At 40.2% G+C, this 15454-nt stretch overlaps 1 protein-coding gene across 1 annotated transcript; it reads right to left on the reverse strand.

The window, feature by feature from the left end:
- Positions 1-8301: 8301 nt before the first annotated feature.
- Zbed8 (zinc finger BED-type containing 8) lies at positions 8302-15448 on the reverse strand. The gene is made up of 3 exons (XM_019207250.2): positions 15242-15448; positions 14374-14448; positions 8302-11311 (listed from the first exon to the last, which is right to left on the reverse strand). Exon 3 carries the CDS (start codon positions 11262-11264, stop codon positions 9492-9494), a length of 1773 nt encoding a protein of 590 aa, XP_019062795.1. The 5' UTR covers positions 11265-11311; positions 14374-14448; positions 15242-15448; the 3' UTR covers positions 8302-9491.
- Positions 15449-15454: the final 6 nt, after the last annotated feature.

The raw sequence follows: 15454 nt of genomic DNA on the forward strand, positions 1-15454 counted from the left end.
CCAGCAACCAAGTTAGTTACACTGGGGTATCTGGAGATGTGTCTGCGCTGGAGCTCTCCTGATGTAGAATCCCCTGCCGCTCAGACCCCCTTTCCTTTACAGCCTGAACCACAGTACTGCCGTCTTGCGCTTTCCCATTTCCCTATAGTCCTTAGATTTGAACTCCATGTTAGGTTACTTGGCAGGGAAATGGGAAGCTAGTAATCCACTGCAAGGTGCGTCACTGATTATTAAAATGATCAACTTCAGATCGTTGTGATAAAGAACCCCTGAAGCAGGTGCTCTGGGGCTCAAGCGGCTGCTGAAATAATGACAACTACAAGGACTTGTGAGGTGGGATTGGAGCTTCTGAGTGCGCTGGAGGTGTTACGCTCAGCTCTCTAAAATCTCAGCTCCAGTCCTGGTCAAAGAGGTGGAGAGTATCTATGGCAGTGTTATAAGTGAGGACTGAAGAATTAAACATGAGTCGAACTTGTAGCCAAAATTTCTCAGAAAAAGTTAGGGTAAGGATTGGAATTTGGATTTGAAAAAAGGACATCTGTGTGGACTTGGGTGAGGCCAAAAATCTTAGCCCCTAAATCACAGAGCCTTCCTCGTCATCACTTTCACGTCTGATTGGCTTTCCTTGGTCCCCATAACATGAAGACTCCATAATGGCCTCACCTGAGGCAGGGAAATGCCTACACACTTTGAAACTTATCCCAAGAATTTCTTCTTGCCTGTAGCCCTGTAACTCGGGTGGGGCAGACCCAGTACATTTGAAGGCAACACATGTAGAATCTGATCCTGAAGGCAAGGTTTTACAACCCAAGAGAACTTCAAGATTTTTCCCCGCTTAGTTTACATATGCAGAAACTGGTGGATATATATGGGAATGGGATTATAAAAGTATTAGACCAAAGAAAGCATACTATAACAGGCTAAATTTACTGTTATGAGTGTATTTATTAGAGATTCTGGATTTAGTATATTCAGTTGTATAAAGAATTTACTTACTTGAATGACAGTAACTTGGTCTAACCACTGAGATACTTATAATGAATCTGAGGTCACACAACACTCTGCTATAAGGTACAGAGAGGGATCCAGTGCCTCAGGTGTATGTCTTTCTCCCTGCTCTATACCACTTTGCAATGCTCATAAGAAGCAGTTTTTACCTGACAGCCAACAGACTTCACAGACTTGCCTTAAGGCTGCATCATCTTACTGTCTTCTGTAAGGTAAGTTTGCAGAGGTCCTGATGATCCTGACATTCCCCAGAACATATACTTGTCCACTTCACTGATGACACTGTGCAGAATGGATCTGATAAGAAGGCGGTAGTAGCAAGTGGTCTAGAAGTCTTAATAAAATGCATCTGAGCCAGCGAGTAGTAGATAAACACCGCAAATATTCAGTGATTTGTGACCTTGGTGAGGTTTCTGACATGCTAATAGTCTGAATCGCATTGTACTGTGCCTTTTAAGGTGAAAAAGTGCAAGACCCCCACCTACCACTATGACAGGGGCTTGATACTTGTGCTAGTCCATGCTTCTCAGGGGCTGTTCCCAGCAAACAAGACTGAGGATGGCGGGAGTACTACGGTCTGAGTATTATAGGATGTGAGTCTCCTGTGACTGCTGACTTTGGCTTAAGGACTTTCCAATGGCCTTGCTGAACCTAATGTGACACAGACACCCATCCACTGTGTGGAGGGGGTGATAAGAATCTTGTTCTCAAGAAGAGGCATTTTGTGCTACCAGTCAGCCCTCCCAGTGACTGCCTGGTGAGCACGTTAATAGGGACAAACACTGATACACAAGCTCCACAACACGAACTTCCCCTCAAGACTAATGCGCTGAGGGCCTGAGCTGCCAACAGCAGAAGTCAACACCGAGCCTCTCATATGGGTACTTGGTGGCAGGTTGATACACTGAACCCTTTCTATAATAGAAGGGACAATGATTACATACTCTTACTAGAAAATACACATATTCTGGAGAAAGCTTTTCCTTTAGTACTTTTCCCAGCCTCGTTACCTGTATGGTATCCTGCACTACCTTGTTTTTTTAAAAAAATCAAAGATCAGCAGAGGAATGTGTATTACTTCCCTTGGACCACTGAAATAAAATACCATAGATCAGGTGGCTTAAATGACAAAGACTGATATCTCTTAGTTCTGGAGACTGGAAAGTATAAGACCAAGGTCCCAGACCAGGTAGATTTAATTTTGAGGCATCTTGTTTTGGCTTGTGGGTGGCTACCATCGCACCATCTTGCAAGAAGGGGAAGCTCTCTGTGTATCTTTTTTTTTTGTTTTTGTTTTTGTTCTGTTTTTTTGGTACTGGGGATCCAACTCAAGACCCTGCAGTTGTGAGACAGGCGGAAGAACCACTGAGCTAAATCCCCGGCTGTGGTGTATCTTGTTTTAAGGGAGCAAATCCCATTGGAACAGTGGCCATCATCATGACCTTATTCAACCCTTCCGAAGGTCTCATCTTCAAACACAACACGTTGATTGGGGATTAGGACTTCAACATATGACTTGGTGGAGGGCATTTAGTCTATAATAGAATTTGGCAAGGATTGATTCCCATAGGAATGATTGGTTTTGTTATATATATCTCATCATCCAGAAACAAATGAGCTATTAGAATGCAGACATTATGTACTAAGACTCAGTTACTTTCAACTGAGAGAAAATAGCCTAAAAGGATCAGATCCTAGCTTATAGGATACAGCATGTGCTTTGAATTGATAAGCAGCAAATACAGACCCTCACCTTCACAGCAAGTCCAGAATATATCAGTCCAGGAATGAATGTAAAAGAGTGGCTTATCTTACTGTTGCACCTAATAATGCACAGAATTTTTGCTTTCCATTGCTGCAACCATGAGCTCTGTCAATTAGAAAGTCTTGTTTTCCAAGGGAGGGATGCTTCAACTGGTGGCATTCAGTGCTTTTATTGAACTCGGAGTTGAGGGCTAGGGGTTTAGCTCAGAGGTGCTGCCACCTGCCTTGCAAGCACAAGGTCCCGAGTTAGATCCCTGGTACAAAGCAAACAAACAAACAGAAGTGGAAGTTGAGATCTGGTCTTGCCACTTTGAGCTTGGCTTCCAGTGGACCTGAAATTGGTCTTAGTTGTTTACACAGCACCAACTCCTCAAGGATGGGTCTGTCCTAATTAATAACCTTTCTTTGGAATCATGTGAATGAGAAGTTTCAGGGTGGTTTCTACAATTTGTCAATATTGTTTGTAATAATAGTGACATGGAGAATATATGCTTGGAGTCTTTCATCCATCCCTCTGTCCTCTTTCCTTCTGGGGTCATTAAAAACAGGCTCTTGGGGCTGGTTATATGGCAAAAATATGCCCATGTGACCTGAAGAGTATAAGAAACGCCAGATAAGTTTTCATTTTAAGTTTTTGAAATGTTCCATGCCTATGTTGGTGATTCCTGATTTGACAGTGTGTTTGTTTCCTATTGTTGATGTAATACTTCATCACAAAATTAAGAGCTTAGAACAACATGCATTTATTATCTTAGGGGCTGAGGTCAAAGTATCAGCAGGGCTGGTTCCTCTAAGAGCCCAAATGGATAATCTGTGTGGTTGCCTTTTTTTTAACTTTTAAAGGGTGTCTATATTCCTTGGCTTGTGGCCCCTTCTGAAACCTCAAAATGAGTACAGTACACATTAAATCTCTCCTAGGACCTTTATGACTTTAGTGGGTCCAGTAGATAATCTCTCAAGATCTTCACTAAAGACAGTTGTAAAGTCCCTTTTGCCATGTGAACTAACACATTCACAGGTTTCAGATACCATAAATAAACACCTTTGGGGGACCATTCATTTGCCTACCACAGGCTCTGACTCAGGCAGAACAATTAGAATTCACAGATTTCCTCTCTAGACTTCCTGGTGTGAGGCACACCTTTATTTAGTACCGCTACTACCCTGTGTCATTTTCCTGTAATAGATGATGGCTTTGTTATTTTCTTAAGCAATTAAGCTCTGTCACCATTGCTGCTGGCCTCTCGATGTCAGGAGGAACTTTACCGAAGGGGGTGACTGATGGCTAAGGAGACAGGTTGCTGCTACAGGAAGGAAGCAAAAGTGACTATGTCTAGGACACCAGGGAGTGCCCTGAAGACACTTCTTAGAGTTTCCATGTCCAACAGTAAACGATAACTGAAAAACAATACAAAAAAACCCAGAACTTCTTTTTTTCCCCAATCTGTTTTGCTTTTTAGTCCTTTTTCTTATCTAAATGCTCTGGCTAGATCCTTCAAGTATGGTGTTGAATATAAGCAGTGGGAGTAGAATTCCTTATCTTTATTTTATGGGAAAGACTTTCACCAAATATTAGATAAATATATAGATTTGTTTTTGCAAATATTATTCAACAAGTTAAAGAAACTTATTTCTATTCCCAGTTTCAATGTTTTTTAAAATTGAAAGGTACTAAATTTTATTGAGTACTTTTACTATGTCTATCAAGATGATTATGTGGTCTATTTTTTTTTTCACTATGATTAATTTTTCCTGTATAACCAACCTTGCATTCCTGGAATAAAGTCTACGTGGTCATAGTGTATAATCTTTTTTTTTAATGTTGCTGAATTCAGTTTGCTCATGTTTTCTTGAGGAATTTTATGACCATGTTCATAAGGAATATTGGCAGAGTAAGTTGTTTCTCCAACTTTTGGAAGAGTTGTAAAGACTGACATCCTTTGAACATTTGGTGCAATTCTCCAGAAGATACTGAGCTATTTGGCCCTGAACTTTTCTTTGTTGAGCTTTTCTGGCTGTTTGCTTTGACTGGGATGTGGTTTGCCCCCACGGGTTCCTATATTGGGAGGCTCTGTCCTCAGAACATTGGTCTTGGAATCTTCAAGAGGCAGGATCCAGTAGGAAGAAAACATTGGCCCTTTTCTGTCTTAAGTAGTTCAGGCTGGCCTTGAACTCATTGTGTAGTCCAGGCTGGCCTCCTCATGGCAATTCTCCTGCCTCAGCCTCCAGAGTGCTGGGATTATAGGCATGCACCACGACACCATTTCATGTATTTCTACTCTAGCCTTTTTGTTTCCTTCCGATTGCTTTGGGTTTAGTATATCTTATTTTTCACTTCTTAGGCTAGAAGCCCACTTTGCTTCCTCTCATTGTAAGCATTTATAATTATACATTTCCCTTTGGTCACTGCCTTTGCTGCCTCCCATGTTTTGGTGGTATATAATGTTTTGTTTATCTCAAAATACTAATTTCCCTTCTGGTTTATCTTTGATCTGTTAATAGTGGTTTGTTATTTTATGCAAGGATTACTGCTGGTAATTGACTTTATATAGTCTTTAGGGAAAAGAGAAGTCTACTAAATTTGAGGAACTGAGCTTTGTTATGTCTTCATTCTAGGGGGAGGGCACTTTTGTACAAAGAATAGTTACAACTTTTAACAGAAACACAAAGGAATGTTTATTATATAAATTCAAATATAAGTAGAAGGGGTGAATGTATTTTAGGTAGACAAAGGATAGAATATATTTGTTATTAAGTTTATGTCTTACAGCTTTGTATACTCTATTTCGTGATTCTGGGCCTAGAACACTGCAACATGTATTTTTCACTTATCTTACCCCCTTATTCTGTATTTTTTTGTTTTGCAACAGAATCCACGTAGTCCAAGCTGGCTTCAAACTTTTTGATTCTTTTGCCTCAGCCTGAGTGCAGGGGATTACAGGTGTCCACCATGCCTGGCTACCCCTTGTTCTGAGGTACCAGATATACTGGAAATCTAGAGGGAAGGACGAGGGACTTGCTCTTCCCTCTCTTGATTCATGTATCATCTCTGTGGTGATTCTTCATACTGGAAGCAATTCCAGTACGTTATGGTTTGGGTCTGGATGTCCCCCAACTTCACATGGTCATAGGCTTGATCTAGAGTGTGTGAAGCAGGAATTGATTCACGATGCAATGCTAGGCCGAAGGGCACTAGGAAGGGTGTGAGTGCTAACGCCCTAAGTAGTCTGAATAAGAAAAAAGGGGCAGGGAGACGTTCTCTCATTACCGTTGCTGCCTTGTGTGCCATGTTGTTTCTGCTCTGCCAGGCCTGTTTGCCATCCTTGCCTTGAGTTGGCTGATTATGGACTGAAGCCTCTATGACCTGTAAGCCAAATAAACCCCTTCCCCTCTAACTTTGGGTGTTGGGTATGTTGACTCAGCAATGAGAGAAAAGTAACTAACACACAGTAACAGCAAATGATTTGTTAGCAGTTTTTTCACAATTCCAAAAGCAGTCTCATCATGTTCTCCCAGAGACGGCAGCAGCAGCAGCAGGCTGACCCGTTCTTCAGACTCTTGGCTGCTAAGGCAATGACTCAAGCAGGGGCTCCTCCTCAAGACATTATCTCATGTCCAAGGGACCCCTCATCACAGCATCAGTAATTCCACGCTTTTCTCATTTATTCACCCAACCCCTAAAATGCTAACTACACACTGCATTTACCATTTCTGACGTTTCAGTATTCACTTCTACTTTGCTACGTATCTACTGTTTGGTTAGTGACTCTTTACTGCACATTCTATGTGTTTAAAAACAAGTATGGTTTCTGTTTCCTGACTGGACCCTGTTTGACACATGGTACCTATACATTTAAACTGAGATAGTTATAGCAAAACATTTACTATATTACTCTTCTGACTTTTTGGTATCCTTAAAATCTTTAATAATAACACCCCAGAGACAAAGTTCATCCGCATATCTGGATAGGGCTTTTGTTAAAAGATGATAAATGCCATTGTTATTTCTCCATGTAGTAAGCTGATGCCACTATGAAAAACCTCCCAACACCCAAGCCAACCAACCAATCAACTGACCAAAAAGCCTCGTTTTCTCTCAGTATGTAGGCAAAGTTCTTCATACTTATATAAGTACGATCAGAATTCTAAAATTAAGCAAATAAAATATGGTCTCCATGAAAATAAAAAGTTTCTATAGGGAAAATCTGTCCAAGTGTTTCATCTTATAGGGTAGAAAACTGAAGGCCAGGATTAGTAAATTATCCAAAATCTGGTAATAAAATTAATGAAATCATAGTATTTCCGCTACTCATTCATGATACTGGAAACTAAGTACACAAGGCAAATCTTTTCATTGTACACGACAGAAAACAAACAGGCTTGAGCAAAGAATTTACCTCATACAACTGAAAGGGAAAGTATAACTACATCTAGCAGTGGCATAAGGAATCTTTTTCCTTTTTTGCATTGACTTCTCTGACAGCTTTCCTGTGTAAGGCAGCAACATTGGCAAGCAACACTGGAAGAACTATCCTGCTTGTGTGTCATCTTCCCCAAGAATAATTCTGGAAAAAGTGCTGAAGTTGACTAATTAGCCAAGATTGGGCCACAGAGACTGACGATGGGAGAAAGATAGTTCAAGAGAACATGGAGGGTGCTGTTATCAAAAGAAGAGAATGCATGAACTCTGAGCAGGTCAAAATGTGATGATCAGAGGGCCGGACCTCCTGATTCTGAAAGGCTGATAGCTACAGGGCTGACACAGCACTTAGTGGCTAAGCCAGCACTTGAATCGAGGTCTGAAGTAGCATGAGAGTCATAGCATGCTTGTAAAAACAGAAGGAAAATAACCTTCGGTCTTTCTTTATTCTTGGAAGATCAAGTACAAAATACAATGAATTAGACAACTGCATACTACCCTACAAATTAGGATGGACTTTGAAAGCTTCAAATTTGACCTTTTCAAATTCTTACACATATTAAAGCCAGGGTTACAACAGTTTGATATAACATAGTGCTAAAAACTCTTTACTATAAATATCCAGAACCTACATTTTAAAGCAAATATAATTCAAGCATCATAAAATTTATGCTTTATAAGTATATATGATTAGATGCTATCCTTTCCAGGATACACTTCCATTCCCATAAGCGGGTGCTCCCTTTGTTCAGCATCAGGATTTTCATTTGTTTTTTTTTTTTTTTTTTGTACCTGGGATTGAACTTGGGCCCTCGTGCTTCAGAAGTAGGTGACAGAACCACTGAGCCAAATCCCCAGCCCTATTTTGTCCATTTGGTTTTGATTCCTATTGGGTTATGTCTGAAATGCTGATCTATTCAGACACTTCAAGCACATTTTGGTGGCTTAGAAAAGCAGTCAAGATGTGAAGAATATACATGCTTAAGTCAGTTTTTATAGAAAGAGCTTATAGCTTCTCTTTCCCAGGGTTGCCTTGTGATTTTTTTTTTTTTTTTTTTTTTTTTTTTTTTTTTTGCTTTTTGAGACAGGGTCTTGCTATGAGTTCTGGCTGGACTTGAACTTACTATGTAGCTCAGGCTCACCTTGAACTCATGGTGATCCTCTTGCTTCAGCCTTTGGAGTGATTTCTTAGAGAGATTACTGGCTCCACCACAGTTTTTGTCTTCTAATTTTGAGCCAACAGAGGTTCAAGTTGGAGTTTTGAGTCACTAACAACCTTTGTAGACATGTTTAAAATCAGATAGTGAGATCTGTGATACAAGTTTGCATTCAACCAAACCTGCAGAGTAACATCTGCTGGTCAAAGATCACATCTCTATTTTGATTGATATCCTTTTAGGAATTTATCGATGACCTTAATTATATAGCAAAAACAACAAAAAAAAATCTATTCCTTGGCAGGAAGGAGTTATATGTGCTAATATATGCATTACTGTGGGAGTTTTTTACATTAAAAAAATCAAAATTTCTTCTTCAATTAGCAAACAACATACTTCTTTTTCAGGGGAAAATAAACTGCTGTAGACTTTGAAAATAAAAACCCTTGTTAGCCATTTCGTTAAAACTGTCCTTTGGCCAAGCACGGCGGTATATGCCTGCAATCCCATCTACTTGAAAAGGTGAGGCAGGAACTTTTCAATTCCAGGACAGCCTGGCCAGTAACTTAGTGAGACTTTGTCTCTAAACAGTGATGGGGATGAGTGGTGGTGCACTTTCCTTGAATGCCCAAGCTCCCTGGCTGAATTTTTACTACTATAAAAAGAAAAAGGCCCACAAAAGTGCATTTTGTCATTTGACCCCTGGGAGGTCTTTTCTTTTTTTTCTTGGCTCAATTCCTAGGCTACTGTATCATTTAGCTTGATATTCTATGCTTAGGTGTCTTTCTTTATGCATTGCATCAAGAGGTTACATAGAAACTCAGAATTAGAAAAATTCTGTATGTTTACTAGACAGTGGTACTGCCTTCAAGTTTTCTTATTCTTAAAACATTATTTTCACATGCCTCATTAACATTTAAAGTAGCAAAAATTTTAAAACATAATTCACTATACCATAAATATAAAAGGAAAGCAAAGAGAGTTCAGCTAAATTTAACAATGATATCAAGAATATACTAAAAAGTATGCATTAAAAGTGTGTAGGGCCAGGGATCTAGCTCAGTGGTTCCACTGCCTGCCTCGCAAGCACAAGGACTTGGGTTCCATCCCTGGTACCAAAAAAAAAAAAAGTGTGTATTAGCTCACAGTGACTTCTGCTGTAGCTTTTGCTCAATGATGTCTGAGAAACGAGGAACTTTTTTTGAAATGGCCACACGGATGTCATCACTCCTACTGAGGCAGCTTCTGGACTTTGCTTTAAAGTGTAAAAGTGATGATAATCCCAGCTCACAAAGGTACGTAGTTGCAAATGGCATAAGGATTTCTAGAGCTGTCTTTGCCAGGTTCGGAAACACTGTGAATTGAGCACACCAAAAATCCTCAAGCTTCATTGTTTCAAATTCCATTAGGATTTGGCCGCTAGCTCGTAATTCGGCAAGATCGTTTTTCATTAAATAACCATCATCGACAAAATCAAGGTTAAAAAGAAATGGGTCCAGGATCCACTTACTTGCCTCATCAAGATCTCCGACAGAAAAATATCCATGGAAGAAGTTGCTCAACTGTTGGAGATGCAGTGTTATTTCCTGTGCAATGCACAGTCCTTCATTATCTGAGATAATTATTTCTTCAACAAAAGGAAAACTGGTAAAATTTCTTTTCTCAATTCGTTTTTGCCAAAATGGAAACTTCCTAAGAAAAGCAGACACTTTTTCTCTAGCAGATACTGTGTTCATCCCAGTCCTTTGCAGAGATGCACTAAGTTCATTTAGGTGTTTGAATAAATCTGCAAGGTATGCTAGGTGAAGTTTAAACTCTTTGTTTTCAAAACCATCAATTAAATTACTGCTTTGGTGGTGAAGAAACTGATTTATTTCTTCATACATTTCAAAGATATGGGTAAGTATCTGGCCTCGGGAAAGCCACCTCATTTCTGTATGGAAAAGGAGGACATTATATTCTATACCGATTTCTTCAAAGAAAGCCTGAAATAGGCGATGATTCGGCACTCTCCCTTTGATGAAATTTATTACCCTCACCACAGTAAACAATGCCTCCCTCAGTTTTACAGGCAATGTCTTCACGACAAGTGCATGAGGGTTCAACAGACAATGTGTGATCACGATATGAGGCACCTCTTTTTTCACATAGGCAACAAATTCTGAATTCTCTCCCAGCATAGAGGAGGCACCATCAGTACAAACAGAGCCACAAACATCAAGTGCTATCTTGTGCTTCAGAAAGAAGTCTCTGAAGAGATTGAACACATCTACTCCTTTCAAGGTTAACTGCAGTGGTTCACAGAATAGGAATTCCTCTACAATCTCTTTTTCTTTTATGTATCGAACAAACGCCATTAGCTGACTGCAGTCGTCCATGTCTGTTGTCTCTGCAAGCTGAATACCCACCTTAAGAGGGCTGGCTTTGATATCTTCTAGCACTTGCTGTAAGATATCCTGGCTCATTTCATCAATTCTAGAATGGATCACATCATCTGACAAAGGTACCTGTTCAAGTTTCTTTTGTGCATCTGGTCCCAAAACTATCTGTGCTATTTCCAGGGCACAAGGTTTCACTAATTTTTCAGCGACTGTATGAGGATTCTTCTCCTTGGCACATAAATATGCAAACTGATACGATGCTTGTAATAAGGCATCTTCATGAGATGCAACTCCAAGTGTTTTCAAGGTTTCCCTCTGATCAGATGGTGCTCGCACATGACTATGGAGATCATGCCCAGCTATACCACCATGCTGTCTGTTAAAATGGTCTGACAGTTTCGAGGGCCTGAGGTCAGCATTTGAAAATACTGACTTACATAATACACACTGTGGGCGTTGGGTCCCATCAACCTCTGTTGTACAGGTGAACCAGTAACGTACATAGTCATCATCCCATTTGCGTTTCTTTGACATGGCACACAAAAAAATTCTCAGGTCCAGAGACGCCACAGAATTTTCTTCTGGGAATAAAATACAACCAATGCATTAAAAATCAGTGGTTACCCACATACAAGCAAAAGCACATGCTATCTTGTCATCACGTTATTCTGTACCTGCTAAGGATATCCGGAAACAGATCAGTTCAAAGCCACAACAGCATGACAACACAACTTAAGGTAAACAACTCAGAGCAAAGGCCCTGGAATAAATGACTTGCCAGCAGGTCAGATGTAAGATATCTGTGCTGAGGCAAATTATGAATAACAATAAATCCTTCACTAGATAACTGCAGCTACAGGTTCATTTGCTTTCAGTAATGTTCAAAATAAATCTATATTTTGTACTCCCTAGAAAGGACATCTCACTACTTCCCACTCCTTCCATTTTGCCCAAAAGATGGACGTTCACCTTGAGTTAAGAACCTCTGAATTGCTGAGTGTGGTGGCGCATGCCTGTAATACCAGAACTTGGGAGGCTGAGGGAAGATCGTGCTGTAAGTCAAGTTTGAAGCCAGCCTAGGCCATGTAGTGAGTTCAACTTGAACTACACAGCAAAAACCTGTCTTTTTTTTTTTTTTTTTTTTTTTTTTTTTTTTGTAGTGGGGATTGAACTTGGGCCTCTGCACTTGCAAGGCAGGCAGCAGAACCACTGAGCCAAAGCCTGGCCCCAAAACCTGTCTTTAACAAGCCCAGAAGGGAATAGTTATTCACCACATGCTTCAGGGAAGGGTGTATTTTGATATGGTGGTTGATTCTTTTTATTTTATTTTTTGTTGGTTGATTCTTTTTAATAGTCAAAGATTAAACAGGTCTGTAAAACTATTTGATCCTTGAGTTGCTCTGATTTCAACTTAAGCAAGATTTTCAAACAGGAAGCTTGGAGTGGTGGTGAGTGCCCTAATCCTAGCTACTTGGGAGTTGAGGCAAGAGGACTGTAAGTTTGAGCTGGGCAATTTATTGAGATCCTGTCTCAAAATATAAAGAAAGAAAGAAAGAAAAAGCCAGCCAGCCAGCCTAGGGGTATAGCTTAATGACAGAGTGCCTAACTAGCATGTGTAAGGCCTTGTTTAATCACTGGTGGTGGTCCCCATAGATCCCCAGTGGAAATACGTCCTTAAGTCTGATTAAGTCTACTGTGACACAAAAGCAGGCTACAAATATGGCTCAGAACTTTCTTGCTGCTAAGTGTAACATATTCTCAGTTCTTTTTTTTTTGGTACTGAGGATCGAATTCAGGACCTTGCACTTGCAAGGTAAGCGGTGGGACCACTGAGCAAATCCCAGGCCCACTCTAAGTTCCTGATTCATATTGTCTATGTATAAAGGCAAAGAACATGCTCAAATGAAACAACACTGTTACTGAGACTTTAGAAAAATTCCTCTCATACGAAAACACCCTTAATAAAAAGGTAAGAAATTTCATGGTGCTTTCTCACATAACTACCTTTCAGTAAAAACAATCAAGATAGAAGCCTACATAAGAGAATGAAAATAAGCAGCATTCCTAACACTGGGCTTAACTCAAGGACAGGATGTAGGCCACTGGTTCTCTAGTTTAGTAAACGGGAATATGGGTCACCTGGAGTAGAGGCCTAGAGTCTGTATTCTAAATAAGTACTTCAGATTGTTCTCATGGATGGTAAATTAGAGCAGTGATCTATAGTTAAGAGGTTAAGAGCAGGCTCTCACCATCACTAGGAACACTTCTGAAAGTCCACATCCTTGCACTACCTTAGAATTAATCATCTCCAGAAGGACAAAAGAATATAAAATAATTAGACTTTGTGATCCTGATATGGTATGTATCTTCGTAAGGATTCAGATTTAGAGGACTGAAAATATTTCCTTCAAGCCAATCCCTAGCTTGAAAATACTCTAGGTTGTCAAGTGAACAGTCCAAATGCTTTAATAGGCATTAAACCTTTCTAAGTTGATGACAACTGCATATGAAAGTTGAGGGACCCAAAAAGAGAAAGCTATGCCTTTTCTCTTTTTTCCTCTCCTCAGCAAAGTTAGTCACACATATACATAGGTATATCTGAGTTTTCAAAGTTCTATGCCTTAGAATGTGGCTGAAATAATTTACAAGAGATATATTTAAATCTAAATGCCCACTTTATTAAAAAAAAATCAGAGTAAGTAAGGCACAAATACCTACTTTAACTATTAGCTTTGTACTGGCTATGCTAAGATTAATTAGATGCAAAATATGTTAGTAGTAAGTTGATCTGCTATAAGGTTGTTACGAACTACTTAAAAATTGGAGGATAGGGCTAGGGATTTAGATCAGCAGGGATGCCGCCTGCCTTGCAAGCACAAAGACCTAAATTTGATCTCAGGTACCAAAAAAAAATAAAAAAAATAAAAAAAAGTAGGATGTCTACCAATCAATAATTAACTAAATTTCAAAAAGTTGATCCGAGCTGGGAATGGTGATTCACACCTGTAATCCCAGCTCTTGGGAGGCTGAGATAGGAGGATTGCCCGAAATTGAGGCCAGCCTGGGCATAGTGAGTTCAGGGCCAGCCTGAACTACAAACAGAGACCCTTCCTCAAAACCACCCCTCCACAAAAAGTTGATCTTAAATTGGGCATGGTGGCTTACACCCGTAATCCCAGCACTCTGAGAGGGTGAGGCAGAAGGATAACAAATCTGAGCCTAGCCTGGCTTATTTATCAAGACCTTGTCTCAAGAGAAAAAAGACACAAAAAAGGGTTGGGTCTGTAGCTCAGCGGGAAGGCCCTGGATTCAACCCTTGACATCATCAAAAACAGAAGTTGATCTTAAACCTTCTTTTGTCAAGCACTACTGGGATAACATGGCCACTTGTTTAAAACTGCTTCTCATTAAAACATTCTGACATCAGGATAAAAACGTTTATCTTAGTGGATTCTGTAATTTATATTTACCATGTACGATTGGAGAAGCAGAAGGAATGAAGGAAAAAGCTTTGGTTTAGTTTTAGAAATCATTACAGGACCTGTTAAAGAGTTTTCTTATCCATCCCATGCTACTCAAGTTTCCAACCCCTTCACAGAGAATAGGTGGCAAGAATTTTCAATATCCTTGGTGATGAACTTACCGCCCAGGAGGCTTTCCTGTGTTTTAGAACCTCACAATTTTCACTTGCTTCTCTGTGTTTAGGAATAACAACAGCCTAAAATGTAAACATTAAAAAAATCATCACAAGAAATTATTAGTCTAAACAGATACAAGAATGATGTTGTGTTAAATGTTTTCACTTAGAGATACAGACAGACTTCATCATGTACAAGTGAAGTGAGGTCTGAGATTTCCTTTGAAATGTATTCGGCACACACGTGAATATACCCATAAAGTCGGCAGAGCTAAAAGATGTAAGATTGACCTTGGGGTGGTAACTCTAAGTTGGACGATGGATGCAAATCATTATGCCATTCTCACTACTTTTATGAACAGAGAAAGGTATATGTAATAAAGCAAAAAAAAAAAAAAAAAAAGCATTAAGATAGAATACAATTTTAGAATGGTTCTGTTGACCTGAAAGCCCATGATAGATCTGACAAAGAAAATGTTTTTTGCGAGTTTATGAAGCATTGATATGGAAAAATACATGGCTGAGAAAAAAAAATCAGTTAAAAGCGAACATTTACACAGAAACATGTAGGAAATGATAGTACATATATTTCTGGAGTGAAAACTCCAAAGCGCAGTTGCAAGCCTAAAACTGGAACCAAAGGCAACTTACACTTCTGCACCGCCTAGGACAGCTCAGGGTAGGCGTGGCGTTTGGGGAGGGAGAGGAGGAAACCACGGCATTTTACAGTTAAAATCAATAGCGAGAAATTTCATCTGTAGCCGGGAAGGGGATGTGGTAGGGCAGCAGCCGCTCTAGAGGCAGACGCCTGGGATCTTGACTTGAGAAGAGGCTGGGACCTTTCAGTTCCTCAAATGGGGATAACAGTACCTACCTTACAGGGCTGTGGGAGGTTTGATTATGAGAATGCATGCACAGAGCACGCTGCTCCTAACTGAGCGGCCCTGACGGCGCGGTTATGAAGAGCGGAGTTGGGAGCGGGCTGGGCGCGCTAGGGCCGTGGCAGGAAGACTGGCGGGATCCCCGCCCTGCTGAGCCCGAAGCGCAGGCCAGGGGATGCTTGGGCTTCTTACAGGCACCAGTTCCC

The sequence above is a fragment of the Fukomys damarensis genome, unplaced genomic scaffold (genome assembly GCF_012274545.1).
Source record: "Fukomys damarensis isolate Sample0158 unplaced genomic scaffold, DMR_v1.0_HiC HiC_scaffold_9, whole genome shotgun sequence".
Taxonomy (NCBI): Eukaryota; Metazoa; Chordata; class Mammalia; order Rodentia; family Bathyergidae; genus Fukomys; species Fukomys damarensis.

Coding starts and splice junctions, on each gene's coding strand:
- Zbed8 (XM_019207250.2), bottom strand. CDS start 11,264: ATGTCAAAGAAACGCAAATGGGATGATGACTATGTACGTTACTGGTTC.